The sequence below is a fragment of the Eretmochelys imbricata genome, chromosome 11 (genome assembly GCF_965152235.1).
Source record: "Eretmochelys imbricata isolate rEreImb1 chromosome 11, rEreImb1.hap1, whole genome shotgun sequence".
Taxonomy (NCBI): Eukaryota; Metazoa; Chordata; order Testudines; family Cheloniidae; genus Eretmochelys; species Eretmochelys imbricata.
This window is the reverse complement of record NC_135582.1, coordinates 81,256,266-81,274,087: the sequence shown is the minus strand read 5'-3', so window position 1 is coordinate 81,274,087 and position 17,822 is coordinate 81,256,266. Positions and strand designations below refer to the sequence as shown.

Below are 17,822 nucleotides of genomic sequence, written 5' to 3'. Positions count from 1 at the left end.
AGTACCTTTATAGTTGTTGGAACATTTGTTTTCCCCTTTCTTCTTTTCTTTTCTAAAAAATATAATACACACACGTGTGCACTCAATTTTTTTCTTCTTCTCCTATTGAGGGGCTTGAACAAGTTTCTTCTGTTAGCGATGCTCGGTTCCCAGGGCTTTAAGAGGCACCTCTCTTGTTGAGAAGCAATCCCTGTAGTGACTGGCACTCCCAGTACTGCCCAGTAAGTGCAATGTACTGCCCCAGTCCTCCCAGTTACCTCCTTTAATGCCAATCTCCTTACAGGTTGTGATAGAGAGCCCTGAGTTCTTCTGGCTCCCGCCTCCAGCAGGGTGCAACTTCCTTATTTTCTTCTCATAGGAATTTATTTGGCGGTGCCTCCACCCTCCACGCTCTTTCCTGGCAGGATCACCACGGCAGCTCGGAAGGAAAATTCTAACCATGGGGCAACCTCCACTTACTTGCCAGATAGCTGGAGACTCCCAAGAAATACTACAAACACACAATAATATAATTCCTCTGTTCAATGTATAGACAGGGAGGAAATAGAACAGGGTGAAATATGACTCTCGGGGTCACTGATAATCCTCATGAATTTCCCCAGTCACATGACCAGATAGAGCAAGAGTAAAATTTAGCATCCCATCGGCACACGTACTTCACAGGGGCTTTTGATGTCCTGTGACCACGATATAGTCTAACTACAAGATGGTGACTCACAACTCCATGAAGCATCCTCGGGGTCTGAGATGAAGCTAGAGTCCTCAGCCACTGCGGAGGGCTGACAATCACAGCTGGCAGGCGTCCTCTTCTTGCAGGAGTCACGCTGCTTCTGTTCCTAGGATTTCCCCTCCCCACACAGAGATGCAGGGCTCAAGGTGCAGATTATAATAACTACTAAACTCCTAACTCCTGATCTCCTACCCTAGCACTCTGCTACTCTCACAGACAGCAGGCAGCCCTGAGCTAGCAGCCGGAGTAGAACCTGCCACTTGCGAACTGATTTATCTAGGAGCTGAAGGGCTAATTCAGTCGGGGGGGGGGGGCAAGTTTTCCCAACAAAACTCTACTCACTGGGTATCACCTTGAAGAGGCAAAGGCCCAGGCTGAGGGTGTTGCTGCCATACCCCAGAGGACAGTTCTCAGGGGGACTAATAAAATCTAAAAAAACCCAAACAATGCCTTGACCCTGAAAAAGGAGACGTGCCAGAGACTCCACGAAGTCCACTAGGAATTTTGCTATTACTATGGATTTTATGTGGAAGGTGCAGTATAAACCCCTAAAATAGGCTGTTTCTGCAAGGATTTCAAACTGACTCTCTCTCATGGCATTTCTTTTCTCAAGCTGGGCAAGAGCAGGAGGTGCAGAGGCTAATGATGTGGGGGTATGTAACAGATATAGTTAACTAAACTGTTTTTGACTTAAAAAATAGTCAGGTTGGATTTGAGTTTTAAGTACTGGTCCAGCCAATGTTTTATCTGAACTTCTTTGGCATCCCTTAAAAAATGTCAATTAATTTTACTTCCCTTGGCTCTGGTTGATGTCCCACAGTACAGCAGATCTGCAACTGCCACACTGCTGTTATTGAGAGTTATTAGCATTAGTAACTATTGAAAAATAAATGTGTGATCCCTCTGTCATTCTTCCAGTTTTAATCCTTGCCTCCACTTTGTCACCAGAGGGCTGGCATATACATTCTATTGCAGTTAGCTAATTCCTCTCCCTTATTTTGTTAATAACAAGAAACCCAGGACAAACTTCTTGTTCGGAATTAAAAAGCTGATTGTCTACTTTTCCTTACAAGAGATCTTTCTTTCGCTGGTACCAGTGTATCAGTTAGCAGCTCCCAGAGCAAACTGATGTGGGATAACAGCTTGTTCAATGCACCCTTGTGTGTATTTCCACCCATTCCAGGAAATCAGGTCCAAGAATCAGCTGCCTCCTTCCTACCCCCACCTCCTCCTCAGGTCCTCATTGGCTGCTGCTGTTCTGCAGAAGTACAGCATCTTAGTCGATGGACTTCTCCACTCCCCCACAGATGAAATAAGAAGCTTCCCCCTGGCTGGCTTAGAAGACATTGCTCTGATTCCAGCAAAAAGTGGGCGCAGAAGGAAGGTGAGTAGCAGAAATAATACGATGGTCTTTAGAAGGAAATGACTTTGTTAGAGAATGCTAATTCTGAATATTTATGCAGGTGGGTCACATACCAACCTAATTATTGAAGTAGGAGTCATTTCCCTCCCTCCTCCCCCACTTTGGAACCTTCAAACCATTGGGGTTTTGTCAAACTAAACACTTAAAAAAAGAAAATAAGGGGAGGGAAGCAGCAGCCAAAACAGAGTTGTGGCACACTTTTCATGCATTTTGTTATGTCTGCAAATGTCGTCAAATTAGACAGTGATACAATGTAATTGTGTCCGTCAAGCAATTTCCATTACAACATGAGCAGGGAATATTGATTTGAATAAATGAAGAGCAGTGCTAGTTACTGGCTGTAACTTTTCCAAAGAGCATTAATTGTATCTAATTTAAGCCGATTTGCCCGTTCTCTTGCTCCTGTGGCTGAGAAAGATTGGTCTATAATAGCAAGTTACATCATGAGGCAAGTCCTTAGCCTCTGATGTAGTAGCTTCTTTAAAGTCAATAGAGCAGTGCTGACTTGCACCAACAAGGATCTTCAAGCACCACGTTTTTTTCCCCAACAAAAGCAAAGTCTGCTTTTATTTTGTTAAGAAAGGTTTTAGTTAATATCAGAGTACTGTGAAACTTTGGGGGCTGATTTTTCTACATCTTTTCCCATTACCTCATAATCTTTTAAAGGGGGTTTATTATCTATATGAAATCTATAGGGAACCTGGAAATCAAATATTTATGTAACTTTGGGAGGTAAGGACATACATCACTTAAATTCTATCGCTAGCATAATAAATAGCATATCAGAAGCAAGTGTAGAATGAAGGGAAATGAGCATATTTACTTGCAGTTAGTGCTTATGAAAACTGGATCTCATAATGTACTGTTGGTTCAGGGGGGATAGAGACGTTCAGTGATCGGGTAATAAAGACAGAGCCAACCAAATCTGAGAAGTAAAAGAAAGAAAAAGCTGGAGAATAGAGATGATTATAAAGAACTTTGTGAAGCACCGAAAACAAAAATGTACAAAATCCAGCAGACTAAAAATGGAGCAAATCAGCTGCTCAAAGACTCAACATAAGAAGTAACAATAACACATGCTAGGAACCAAGAAAACTTACATGTGTAAATAAATATTTACACCCTGCGGTTCCCCATTGCTATGTAATTGACTAAGACAGGTTCTTGTGATGTGACAAAAATTGTAAGCTTTTTCCTTTTGAAGTAAGAAAGGATGCTTTTTGATAAGACAAGGTCACACTAGAGTAAGAACCTAAATAGATAAATCTCAGCACAGGAAACTGGAACTGTGATTCTGCAGCAAATTTGGGGAAAAGATACTGTGTTGGAGACATATACACTGTTTTCATACTGAGGGCAGTATTTTCCATATGTGATTACAATCTCCAAAGGGTGAAAAAACCAGAACCTCAAAAAATACCATGATTGAGGTGATGTGTTGCTCAGGCAATTGGTGTAAGTCTGTAGTTCCCAATTTGTGGGCTGCAGACTGTGGTTCATGGAGCATTCCTGGTGGTCTACAGAAAGCTGGCGATTCCCATGGGGCTGGTTGTCCTTGTTCCCAGCTGTTAAATTGCACTTAAAAAAAGCTAAAAATCCATTAAATACTTTCCTATGTAAGCAATGGCCGTAGTTGCCACGGGAATATGTTACATGGTCACCGATGGTTTCAAAGATTAGTTCTTTTGCAGTATTAGTAGTCTCTGGATTGAACAGATTTTTATTTTAAAGAGCTAGGCCGGAAACTGAAACCTGGCCAAAATGTCTCTTTGAAAATAGTTTTGTGGCACTTCAGTTGACAAACTGTTTTTCAGACCTTCACTTTGCTGCTTTTTTCCCCTTTTTTCTGTCAGTGCTGACGATCTTCCCTGATATCTTGGGGTGAAATGCTTCTCTGTGGTTTGGTGGCCCATCCGCTGAAAAGCAGGGCAGTCAGTACCATTTTACAGAAAAAAATCAATTAATCATTGATGTACTGGTGAGGGTTGTGTATTTTGACTATGCCATATTTACGTCTTTTAACAGCCTGCTGGCTTTTATGTATTTATTGTACTCTGCCAAAGTGGAGATCAAGGTACAAAACTTGTGTTCACGCTTCAGGGAAGTCTGGGAATTTTCCGGACAGATAGCAGCTATTCCCTCCCCAGCTCCCCACAGTGCACTCTTCTTGAATATAATGGTGAAATTGAAAAACCCCTATGTCTATGTTACCCAGTAATCCTCCCTTCAGAATGTTACTTTTTGTTAGGGATGCTGACGATAAGCTAATGAATATATGGACCATCTGGTACTGCAGGGTACCTCCTTTTTAACAATAGGTCTGTGCTGACTCTGTTTTGGCAATATACAAATATTCTGCTTGTTACCCAAGGTCTTAAAGTAAGAACAATGTCCCACACGTGTTTCCCAACCTTAAGCTACATCAATTGAAATAAGTTTCCACAGATGGTCAGCTCTTTGCTGGCGTTATTTCCTTAAGTGCTCATTTGGGGCCTGATCCAAAGCCCACTGAAATTTATTGGCATCTTTCCATTGACTTCCATGGGCTTTGGATCAGGCCCTTGTGGCATAACACTGTTGGGCCAAGGGTTGTATAGTTGCACAGAGAAGGCAGAAAGGCGTTTAAACCCCCCACACGCTGAGCTTAACATGGTGTTTCCTCCCAATCCCTTTCATTTTAGGCCAGTGCCACTGTAACAATGTCTGCTCTGGAAAAGGCCATGATTGCCATCATTGAAGCTTTCCACCAGTACTCGGGAAAGGAGGGAGACAAACACAAGCTGAAGAAATCTGAATTAAAGGAGCTCATTAACAATGAGCTCCCCCATTTTTTAGGCGTGAGTATTGCCTTTTGAACAATGAATTGCCCTTTACTCTATTGTGTACCAAATGTCGAGATGCCTGAAGATGTTTACTGTAGCCTTCAACAGTTCTCAGCGCTCATGTTGTTTGTTGAAATAGTTTTAGCTAGCAGGCTGCTTCCCGTGGCAATGGGAACAGTACATATACTCAAGCTGTGACTGTCAAAGGGCTCAGTGCAATGGACTGCTTCCAGTACTTCAGCCTTTGTCTTGTGCTATGTTTCTTGGGGGTAGGGAAGCGACTGTCCTGATTTAATGGCTACTCAGAGGGTGGGCAATAAAAAGGAGTTAGCTCATTCAGAAGGCAAAGCATATCCCCTCTGGATGGCAGGCGGCTCTCTCTCCGTGGAATTCTCTTTTTGCTTTTCTTGTGTATTTCCCAGGTGCTTATATGTGAGGGGCCAGACTGTACGTATCAAGGTCCAGTCACCTGTGGAGGAAAGCACAAGGGCCCAGATCCCCAAATTTAGGTACCTAAATTGCAGCTTTAGTTGCTCCTCTGATCCACAAAATCCCTGCTCAGCTGATGCCCAGTCCTATAGATGCCTAAATTTGTACTCTAAAAGCCCCCTAGGTACCGATGTTTTTGCCCCTGTGCATGTGCACTGCTGTTTCAGGCAGGCATCTGGATGCCTGTCTCATGCCTAAGCCCCAGCACCATGCTCGAACCCAACGGAGGGAGGTGTTGCTCACCTGTAGGGGTGCTCAGAGCATGCATAACTCCACACATGTGGCAGGAGGAAGAGGCAGGGACTCCCTTCTGACCTTTAGCGCAGTGGTTAGGGCACTTGCCTGGGCAGTGGGAGACCCAGCTTAGTTCCAACCTCTGCCTGAAGAAGAGAAGGCATTTGAACAGGGGTTTCCCATGTCTCAGGCGAGTGCCATAACCCCTGGATTATAGTCACTCTCTCTGGCCCAGTGCATACTGTATTTAGTCATTGATACAAAGTGGAACAGCTTCAAGATTGAGAGAGCCCCAGGTGAGAATATCTCCTTGTCCAGTGGTTAGGAAGCAGAGGTGGGAAACTGCTGTTCAAATCCCTTCTCCTCATCAGCTGGGGGTTGGAAATCAACTGGGGTCTCCCACATTCCAGCTGAGTGCTCTAACCACTGGGCTAAAGCTAAGGGAGGTGTCCACCACCGCTCTCTCCACCCTTCTGTTTGGTGTGGAGTTAGGTGTGCACCAGGGCCATTCTCGCAAGAAACAGCTTATGCTGACTCCAGGAGAGGGTTCTGGCTGTGGATCCAAAGCTGAGGTAGGAGCTAACTCCAGCCTGATTTAGCCATGACCCAAAATCCATTTGAATGACAAAAAAAGAAATAGTCACTGCATGGTGACTTGCCTGCCTAGTGTGAAGGTTGGGGAATCTCTCGAGACATCTAGATAGACTTATGTTTAGTGCTGGGGAGGAGCCGGTGGTCGTGGTACATGTAGGTACCAACGACATGGGGAAGGATAGGAGAGAGGTCCTGGAGGCCAAATTTAGGCTCCTAGGTAAGAAATTGAAGTCCAGGACCTCCATGGTCGCATTCTCTGAAATGCTTCCAGTTCCACGCGCAGGGCCAGTTAGATAGGCAGAACTGCAGGGTCTCAGAGTGTGGATGAGACAGTGGTGTAGGGAGGAGGGGTTTAGATTTATTAGGAACTGGGGAAGCTTTTGGGAGAGGAGGAGCCTATACAGGAAGGATGGGCTCCACCTAAACCAAAATGGGACCAGATTGCTGGCGCTTAAAATTAAAGAGGTTGTAGAACAGTTTTTTAAACTAAGGGCTAGGGGAAAGCAGACAGGTGCGGAGGAGCGTGTGGTTCGGACATCCCTTAGGAGGAGAGGATGGAAAATGATAAAATACAGGGAGGATCCGATGAGAAACAGTCAAATGATAAAAAGTCCCATTCAATTACATCATGTGGGGGACAGCCAAAAAATGACAAGTTTTTAAAATGCTTATATACCAATGTTAGAAGTCTAAATATTAAGATGGTGAACTAGAGTGCCCCGTATTAAATGAGGATATTGATATAACAGGCATCACAGAAACCTGGTGGAATGAGGATAATCAATGGGACACAGTAATACCAGGGTACATAATATATCAGAAGGACAGAACAGGTCGTGCTGGTGGGGGAGTGGCACTGTATGTGAAAGAAAGCATAGAATCAAATGAAGTAAAAATTTTAAATTAACTAAATCGTACTATAGAATCTCTATGAATAGTAATTCCATGCCTGTGTCGTAATGTGTGTCCTTGTATTAAAGATCCTGGGAAGACATGATTCTTCTTTGCAGACCCAGAATATTTGTATTGAATAATAGCCAAATTGTAGCCCACGTGTCGATCATTTAAGAATGAGCTTCTTTTCTGCTGTTACAGCATTTCCAGTCAGATTAGATTTAAATGTCCACCACCTTAATCTTTCCACGGAAAAACAAACCGTTATTCCAAAGTGGTTTTACATATTGGTCAATGCAGTAAACAAAAGTGGCAGACCATTCCTACTTCATGTGGGTCTCTGTTGCAAGGAAACTGCATAAGGAACCACAGTCCTGTGCCAATGCTTGGAAGGCAACATGGAAAACGGATACATTACGAAAGGGAAACTTCTTTGGATGTGTTTTGAATAAACACTGAATGATGAGACTACCCAGTATGGTGACATCTACTGTACTGTCTATTAGCTCCATTTGAAGACAACCAGATTACGAACCAGGACTCCTAAATCCTATTCACAGCCCTATCCCTTGTTCACCAGCTTTAACTGCTCTTTCTTGTTTTGGTTAGGAAATTAAAGATCAGGAGACAGTGGATAAGGTGATGGAGACACTGGATGCCGATGGTGACGCTGAATGCGACTTCCAGGAATTTGTAGCCTTCATTGCCATGGTCACTTCAGCTTGTCATGAGTTCTTTGAACATGAGTGAAACATCAGAGAAGCAACCAAGAACCTGCTGTGTGTGATTTTAAAGATAGAATATGAATTCTAATTTAGAGATACCAAGCCGGTTTAGGGGCTACTAGGAGTGAGTCTGCTAATCCTAAGTAGTTTTAGTAAGATCAGTGTGCTTTGTGAATGGAAACATATAAATGTCTTTTAAAGGGCTGTTTGCCAGTGCTTGCCTAGCTCTTAAGCAGCATGTGTATTATACCTTATCTTTAACTAGCGTGCACAGCATTCTCTTGCTATGTGCCTAGATATATACACAGATTCAGATGCAAGTAGATAGACCTTCCAAAGTCATCCAAGTTTTATTGTAAAGGTTGTTTTTGTTTTTTTTTAAAAAGGGGGGTTAGTAAGTAATAAAGGGACTGGAGAACAGAGACCTAATCGAAAGCTCATTGAACTAAATGGCAAGACTTCTTCTGACTTCAGTGAGCTTTGAATCAGACTCAGTGGGCAATACGAATGGTGAAAGAACAATAGATAGGATGCTCGCTAATCACTCAGTGGCCACACTACACTGGCATGAGCATTTTCATTTCTCAGCAGCTTATTTATCTTCAACAGTATCGTTTTTAAAAGGCATAGCAGGTAACATTCTAGGCTTTTTCTCTTATTTTTAACTCTTCCTACTGTTTAACTACTAGCAGAAATAGGTGCTGGGGCACTCAGGGCACATAAACCTACTGTGATAATGAGAGAGCTGAAAAAAATAGGCTAGAGACAGCGGTACATTTAGACAGTGCCCCCAGTATAAAGTTACCCTGACTGATCGCTGGGAAGGAAGGAATGAAAAACACTATCACGTTACTGTTGTGGGCTAGTAATATAGCTATTGTATTGGGTTTTGTGTTGGTGGTGGGTCCTTGTATCCCTTTCAGAGATCCAGGAACCTAATATCCTTCACCCATTTTAAGCATGTTTATAAAAATCCTGCTCCACTGATCCTGACTGGTCAGAACAAGATGTACATCTCCATGGGCCATCTCAGAATACTGACTCTCTAGACTAAGGCTTGGTCTACACGTGGAAGTTATATTGGCATAGCTCCCTCAGTCAGGGGTGTGAAAACTGCCATAACCCCCCCGCGTAGATACAGCTGTGTTGACAGAAGAGCGCTGCTTCCTTTGCTGCAGCTAATGTTCGGGGAGGGGATATTCCTACACCTACAGAAACCCCCCTGCGGGGTCTCCATTACAGGGCTCTGCTGCACAGTTTATGCTGATACAGTCTCCATGGTGTAGACATACCCTAACGTTCCAAATGTGCTACTGAATTCATGGTGCAAGCAAGCAAACTCAGCTCAAAAGAGTCGGCCACAATTTAAATTTCCCCATAGCTCAGCAGTGGGTCAGTGTTAAACTTTAATTCTGGTCTAATGAATATTGAACAGTAAAAAATTAAATTAAATTAGGGAGTCAGTTTAAGTTTGCCAGTATGATATTATCTGGATGGCCTTGATTTCCATATTAAATATGTGTATATATAATTTCTGGGATGTTTAGAAATAGTGTTTCAAATTCTAAATTTTATATTTGGATATAAAGAATGCAGAGTGAGGTTATCACTTTATACATTTTAAATGTTCCATAATTTGATTTTACAAAATGCCCTATGTTTTATGGAAATGAAGCTATCTTTCTATAGTTCCTTGCTAAGAACATGCATGTAGGAAAGGTACTGCCCTACATTCGGATTCAAATTAAAGCAGCAGCTCTAACCAAGTGATTGTGGGGTTTATTTTTAAGTTCAGTTCTTTAGAAAAAAGTAAATTAGCATTCAGTGTTCCCACTATCATATTTTTGACATCTTTGGGAATGATTTGGTTCTATTATTTTTCAGCCCTTTTGATTGCTAATGAAGGCCCCGATCCTGCAGCAGGATCTATGTGGGTGCAGCCCTGCTAAAAGTTATTTATCAGTCAGTTTCTGAGAGTAGGATACGTGTGTCCCCCCCTCATTAACTCAGTTTGGGTTTTGTCTCCCTCAAGTGGCTGGTCCCATACAAGGCCTTTGAGTCTGTTACAGGCTCCAGCTACCAGCTGGATTTACTCATTTAGCTCAAGCAGTAGCAGTTCACGTGTGACCCTTTTTAGGTGAGAGGGCTCCGGGTCAGTCCTCGCTGCTGACCGTGGCAGGCAGTTGTCACAAATGGTGAGCTGGGAAATGCATGGTGATGGATCACTGATGTGTGGGGCATCAGACCCTCCAAAATAGCAGTTCTGTCAATCCTTCCAGCCTCAGGTTAGGCATTGTCCATAAAGTACCAAAAACCCAGCTGAGGGACCATTACAACCCTTTCAGTGGTAACATCTGTCTCTATCTACAATGTTTACAATAGTGTTCCTAGACCGTAAGAATTGAAGGTATTATACGTTCATAGTGTCCCCTGCAGGTACTGTGTGACTGATAAAGTACCAAGTCAGCAGAACAGGTGCTCTCTGGGGTAATTGTTCTGTCAATTTGCATGAACTGGGAAAGAGAATCAATGCAATTAATATGTAGAGACCTCTGAGTACCACATGCAGCTATAATAAATTCCTAGTAAAACCAGCACCTAAATACAATCCTATACAGCCACATCAGGGTTGAAATGCACAAACTGGTGAGCGGGGCATTGCAAGACTAAACAGGTTAGGACCTTCCAAAAATGGTTCAATTGCATATTATACTAGTGGGGGAAAACGTCTGATCCAGATTTGCTGGAGTGGCTGAGACGTGCTCAGGGATGCTTCACCTGCCACGGAGCGGCCAATGGCCCCCCGGGCCATTACAGCATCAGTAGAACAGTCACAATCCCTTTTGCTTGGCCATGCCCCCTATGCTTGGTGGAGAGGGATGGCCTAGGAGCTGCATCACCAATCATATGGCACCTGGGAATTCCCCTGGACGCCAGTTACTCTCGCTTTGGTTGCACTGGAGGGGTGCAAACCAGACAGAGTACGAACACTGATCCTATCTGAATAATTGTTGCTAATGAGATGTTTCCCACTCTAGACCTGATATTGTCAGCAGTCTTCCCCTCATTCTTTTTGACTCTTCAAATTAAAATAACCCTAAAAAGAAAATGCTATGCTGGTAGGAGCATTAATTACGTGTTAGCCCTATTTACCCACCCTTCCTGGGAGGCGGACAGGGCATGTGACTGAATTAGGAGCCTAGACTTACAAGCAAGTCCCTTAGCCTTTCTGTGCCTCAGTTTCCTTGTCTATAATAACTGAGTCTCACCACACTTGACTAATGCATGTGAGAGATACCAAGCTGCTCCGCTGGCAGGGGTTGTAAGACTGTGGGACGTTAACAGAGGTCTGGACTGTGGGGTATTTCTTAGAAAGAGATGTCTTATGCAAACAAGCCACCTAAATAGAAGATTCTGCTGAGTAGGTCACTCGGCTGCTTTGTAAAAAGGTTCTGAACATTCAGACAGTTGAGCGAGCTGACTGATTTGTACTGTTTGACTGCAGTGCTGGCTAGAGCTGCAAGAGTAAATAAGAATCACACCAACGTGGGGAAGAACAGTGACTTCACAGTTCTCAGCCACTGCTAACAAACTCCTGCTCTGTAAGTTTAAACTAGTTTTTCAAACCACTGGGAAAATGGAAAGAGAGCAGAATCCTCTGTGCAATGTCCGAGTATGTTTTCAGCAAGCAATGGTAGCAGACATTTCCATTGCTATGGTGCCCTATTCGTCGAACAGAAGGGCTTTGATCCTTGCACTAACGGTGACAAAATAAAGTAGGCAGAAAATTGGATTCTCCAAGGAGGGTTTTCAATCATTGGAGCAAAACACCAAGAACCAGACTAAATAAATCACGGCATGTACAGCATGGCTGCTTTAGGACAGCAGGCTGGCTGGGGGCTGGATCAGTGGACTGTGTTTTCCTCTGTTAGAGAGGGGAGAGGTAACGTCTTTTGCGAGACCAACTTCTGTTGAGACAAGCATTCGAGCCACCCAGCGCTCTTCTTCCGAGGACAGCCATTCAGATTTTCCACTGGTACCTTGAAAATTGTGCAGGCACTTTCCATTGATTGAAAGGAGAGAACTGGTGGGGCCTCTGAAGAAGCCTGTCTCGTCAGGAACAGGATAATGTTACTTGGAGGGGGTCTGGGAGGAAGCCCTCAGCCAGGCACCAGACGTGCCCAGGAAGGGCAGGCCCCAGACAGCTCCCAGCTGAGGGTGCAAGGCTCTAGCCCATGAGGCCCAGCTCAGCTCTCCTCACACTTCTGGGTGGGTGAGCACAAGCCCAGCACTGACCCTACTGCCCGGCTGGGCCCCTGCAGCCCCAGCTCCCGCTGCCCGTCAGAACTGGCCCTGGCTACACCGAGGAGCAGGACCCAGGGGTAAAGGTCACTCACGTCAAATCCCAGAAGGCAGGTGGGGAATCGCAGCAGGGCGGTGCTGCTCCTCGTGGCCCTGGCTCTCCCTTGGCTCCGGACTGGATCCAGAAGTCGACGTGCTGTGGGAGAAGGAGGCAGGTCATGGTCAATGTTCTGTACCAGTGAGCCCCTTCCCCTCGCCCACCCCCGGGGCTAATCCTCAGGGGCCAGGGTAGAATATGGGACTTCCTGAGAGAAGAGCCTTAGAAGGGCTTTTGCTCCTCTCAGGATTCGGAGCATGTCCTTTGGGTTTTGTCCCACTTCATCAGAGTCTGGGACGATACATGGTCAGGCATTGTGGACCCATCCCCTGCCTCCATCATGAGGCAGGGGTTCACAATCCCTGCCCATATCCACAGCTCTCTGGGTGATGGGGCTGAGAGGAGAGATTCACCAGCTTGTTTGCTGCTCCCTTAAACCCGTTTCTTTAAGGGACTAAGTCATGGAACAGGGTGGGCTGCCCCCAGCCCCGTCTCCTCCCTAACTGAGCCAGATGACCCAGTGGCTTGCTGCTGCTCATGCTCTCCCGGCTATTACACACACACACTCTGGGAAGGGCAGGGGTTGTTCACAAAGCAAGAGACTGTCCTAAAAACACAATATCCTTTTTTAAAATGTCATGATCTTGGGGCCAATCTCATGATTTTGGGGAGTCTGATTCATAACGTTTGCTCTCTGAAAATTGGCCAGACTGGGCTCCAGAAGGCCTCTCCCCACTCCCTAGGATAATTCCCTGCCTTGGCTCATGTTCCGTTTTCACCCCAAGTGGGGTCAGGGGTTTGCAGTTGTCTCTGATGGTTTCCACTGATAGACTTGGGGTGGAGCAAGGCTACACAGGTAAGCCTTGCATTACCTCACCGGCTATCAGGGGAGGGGAGACAACATAAGAACGGCCATACTGGGTTAGACCAAAGGTCCATGTGGCCCAGTATCCTGTCTTCTGACAGTGGCCAATGCCAGGTGCCCCAGAGGGAATGAACATATCACCCTTCTGCCAGGTGGAGCCAACCGCAACCAGAGCCAGGTTCAATATCTAGGGGTCCTTTCCATTGATACAACACAGAACCGGCTTGAGCCCCGCCCCAGTAACCTGGGAAATTTACACATCAGCCCTGGGCACCTGTGCGAGGCAATACTTCCCCACTCGCAAGCACAGAGTCTGAGTGTAGAAAAGACTTGTAATTAAAAGAGGGAAGTAACTCGCGTTAATTTGGGGAAACACCACAAACAGGATTTATAAACATAAACCATGAGTAAAAGACCCACCCCCAAGTAGGTTGGGCAGTGTCCTTTTCCCCTCAGGTTCTTAAGTCCAGCAACCCAAAAGTCCCTTTCATGTGCCCAACCCTTCTCTGCACCCCACTCACAGTTGTTGTCCTTGGTCAGCACAGCCCCAGAGTCCAGAGGTGCATGTGCAGAATTCACCACCCCCGCCAGGGGCAGGATAAAGAGGGACCAAACTCACAAGGCCCCTCTCTGCCAGCTACCGAGCTGGCCACTCACGCTGGCTGCCGGCTCACCGTGCCTCTCCACCAGCTGCCCTGCTAGCTGCTCACTGCGCCTCTCCACCACACCAGACACTCATTCATCAGCTGATTATCAGTCACCTTCTGCTACCACCTGCCTCTCTGCTGGGACCACTGCACAGCACTCTTAATAATTTTTAGCTCTTTGTAGGCCGGGAAGACGCACTGCCCCCTCTCAAAATGATTTCAGCTCTCAGTGATTTTTTTAGCTTTTTGTAGGCTGGCAGAAACACAGTCCTATCACAGCTGATTTCAGCTCCGATTAGCTCCTAATAAAGTCTATTTACTTGTATTATTTGAACAGTGGGAAAGAACAGATTACACCAGGACTCTACAGGATGTGCAAACCCTTAACTAAAAACACATATCCCCACCCTCTCTTACTTTCATGGGGCTCTGACATTCGAGCCCCAGACCTAACAAGGTTCTTTCAACTGAGGGCAACAGGTTAAGCACAGGTTTCAGAGTAACAGCCGTGTTAGTCTGTATTCGCAAAAAGAAAAGGAGTACTTGTGGCACCTTAGAGACTAACCAATTTATTTGAGCATGAGCTTTCGTGAGCTACAGCTCACTTCATCAGATGCATCTGATGAAGTGAGCTGTAGCTCACGCTCAAATAAATTGGTTAGTCTCTAAGGTGCCACAAGTACTCCTTTTCAGGTTAAGCACAGTCCTGCTTTCCTGTATTCCTACAATAATTACAACATTGGTAACCATATTTCACTACCCTGCATTCAATACTAAGGTGATTTGTACCCAACACCAGCCAAAGTTGATCACTTTTTGCTCAGTATGTAAGCAGAGCAGGAGCAACCTGTGTTTACATAAACACACCCAAGTCTCTCCCCCTCCCAACTAGCTGTCAGGGAAGCATTCATTCAGATCCTGCTTACAAACAGAACAGATAATCATCAAGTGATCCATCCCCTGTTGCCCATTCCCAGCTTCTGGCAAACAGATGCTAGGGACACCATCCCTGCCCATCCTGGCTAATAGCCATTGAGTGACCTATCCTCCATGAACTGTAGTTCCTTTTTGAACCCTGTTATAGTCTTGGCCTTCACAACATCCACTGGCAAGGAGTTCCACAGGTTGACTGTGCATTGTCTGAAAAAATACTTCCTTTTGTTTGTTTTAAATCTGCTGCCTATTAATTTCATTTGGTGACCCCCCCTAGTTCTTGTGTTATGAGAAGGAGTAAATAACACTTCCCTATTTACTTTCTCCACACCAGTCATGATTTTATGGACCTCTATCATATCCCGCCTTAGTCGTCGCTTTTCCAAGCTGAAAAGTCCCAGCCTTATTCATCTCTCCTCATATGGCAGCCATTCCATACCCATAATCATTTTTGTTGCCCTTTTCTGAACATTTTCCAATTCCAATATATCTTTTTTGAGATAGGGCGACCACATCTGCACACAGTATTCAAGATGTGGGCGTACCATGGATGTAACTAGAGGCAATATAATATTTTCTGTCTTATTATCTATCCCTTTCTTAATGATTCTCAACATTCTGTTTGCTTTTTTGTCTGCCACTGCACAGTGAGTGGATGTTTTCAGAGAACTATCCACAATGACTCCAAGATCTCTTTCTTGAGCGGTAACAACTAATTTAGACCTCATCATTTTGTATGTATAGTTAGGATTATGTTTTCCAATTTGCATTAATTTGCATTTATCATCATTGAATTTCATCTGCTATTTGTTGTCCAATCACCCAATTTTGAGAGATCCTTTTGTAGCTGTTCACAGTCTGCCTGGGACTTAACTATCTTGAGTAGTTTTGGATCATCTGCAAATTTTGCCACCTCCCTGTTTACCCCCTTTTTCCAGATCATTTATGAATATGTTGAATAGAACTGGTCCCAGTACAAACTCCTGGGGGACCCCACTATTTACCTCTCTCCATTCTGAAAACTGACCATTTATTCCGACCCTTTGTTTTCTACTTTTTAACCTGTTACCAATCCATGAGAGGCTCTTCCCTCTTATCCCATGACAGCTTACTTTACTTAACAGCCTTTGGTGAGGGACCTTGCCAAAGGTTTTCTGAAAGTCTAAGTATACTATATCCACCGGATCCCCCTTGTCGACATGCTTTTGACCCCCCCCCCAAAGAATCCTAATAGATTGGTGAGGCATGATTTCCCTTTTCAAAAACCATGTTGACTCTTCCCCAACAAATTATGTTCCTCTATGTGTCTTACAATTTTGTTCTTTACTATAGTTTCAAACAGTTTGCCCCAGTACTGAAGTCAGGCTTACCGACCTGTAATTGCCAGGATTACCTCTGGAGCCCTTTTTAAAAATTGGCATCACGTTAGCTAGCCTCCAGTCATTTAGTACACAAGCTGATTTAAATAATGGCCCCTCACCAAGACACATTATCCTCATGGTGACTAACTTTTACTCCAAGACCACGAAGCATACTTCCAACACAGTTACATTATTCCTTAAATATAACCCAGACATGCCAACTCTCACGAACTGAGTGTGAGAGTCGTGATTTCTGAGTAAAATTAAGCCTCTCACTCATGATCATGCCACAGAACGCGCAAATGTCCGGATTTTCTTTTTTCAGCTGCGGCACAAATCATGTGTCTCCAGTGAAACAGGCATTACCCCCCACAAACAAAGGGATGTGGTTCCTTCACTGGGCAGTTAATTCCAAAGTACTTTGAAAGACAATGAGAATTCATTTACATATCAGATAAACAAAGCTATCAAGCTAACAAGACAGAGCTGGCTACAGGCCAGCAGGGAAGAGACACTTTACTGGATGTTTTCAGAGTAACAGCCGTGTTAGTCTGTATTCGCAAAAAGAAAAGGAGTACTTGTGGCACCTTAGAGACTAACCAATTTATTTGAGCATGAGCTTTCGTGAGCTACAGCTCACTTCATCGGATGTAATGCTCAAATAAATTTGCTAGTCTCTAAGGTGCCACAAGTACTCCCTTTCTTTTTACTGGAGATAGAAAGGGGCAGGGGGAGGCAACCCTCAAATAAGCATCACCTGAAAAAAAATTCCGACATTTGAGAGCTCTAAAAGTGAGCCTTAAGTTTACTTCGAAATCCTGTCAGCCACCCTGGGCAGCTGCTCCCCTGCCAGTCTGGAAAGTGGGAGAGGGGACCCCACTGCAGTCCCCCACCCCCAGCCTGAGGAGGGTGAAGAACCCTAAGGAGCAGAAATGAGGCTGGGAGTTCCAGGGGGGCTGAAGCGAGGGAGGTAAGGGCTGATGAGCTGGGGGCTGAGCAGATGGGCAGATGTGGGGGTAAAAGTTTCTGCATCAGGGGCCAAACTCACCTGATCCAGTACAGGTGGGAGAGTGGGCAACACAATTGTCACATGCACACGCTCTGGGGATGGGTAGGGGGGGTTCAAAACATCAGACTCATCTAAAAACACTATTTTTAAAAAGTCTTACGTTTTTGGGGCTATTCTCATGACTTTTGGGGGGTCTGACTCGTCAGTTTTGTCTCTTGAACTTGGCTATACTGTATAGCCTGCACATACAAATGATTATGAATCTGGATAAGCCACCAACTTTCTGAAGATACCTTAGATGGTACCATGTAAGGATAAATACCCTGAAGGACATGGGTTGGGTGTAATGAGTTGTCAAGTCTTTGTTTGCACAGAAGAGCAGACCCCTTGCCAAATGGTCTCAGTGTCACAGTCGATTCCCCAAGGGTCTTCCTAGAGAGGAGCCAGTGACTCTTCTCAAGGGCATCTCCTGGATCTAACGGGTTTGAGGACTTTGCTGCCCAAACCAGGCTGAGGCCCTGTGATTGGTGCTTAACAGAACTGTACAGAGGTTTGGGTTGAAGTCCCAGCTCCCCTGGCCAAGATGGCCCAATGGGTTCCGAACAGGAGGACAGCAGGGAAATGTGGATCTTCCAGGCTCTCCTTTGCAGCCCCCACAGGGTTCAAACAGAAATCCCCTCATCCCCTGGCCTCTCCC

General features: G+C 44.9%; 1 protein-coding gene across 1 annotated transcript; it reads left to right on the top strand.

Annotated features, from left to right (window-relative positions):
• Positions 1 to 4,852: 4,852 nt before the first annotated feature.
• Positions 4,853 to 7,936, top strand: S100B (S100 calcium binding protein B). The gene is made up of 2 exons (XM_077830138.1): positions 4,853 to 4,990; positions 7,796 to 7,936. The coding sequence occupies exons 1-2, from the start codon at positions 4,853 to 4,855 to the stop codon at positions 7,934 to 7,936; spliced, it is 279 nt and encodes a 92-aa protein (XP_077686264.1).
• Positions 7,937 to 17,822: the final 9,886 nt, after the last annotated feature.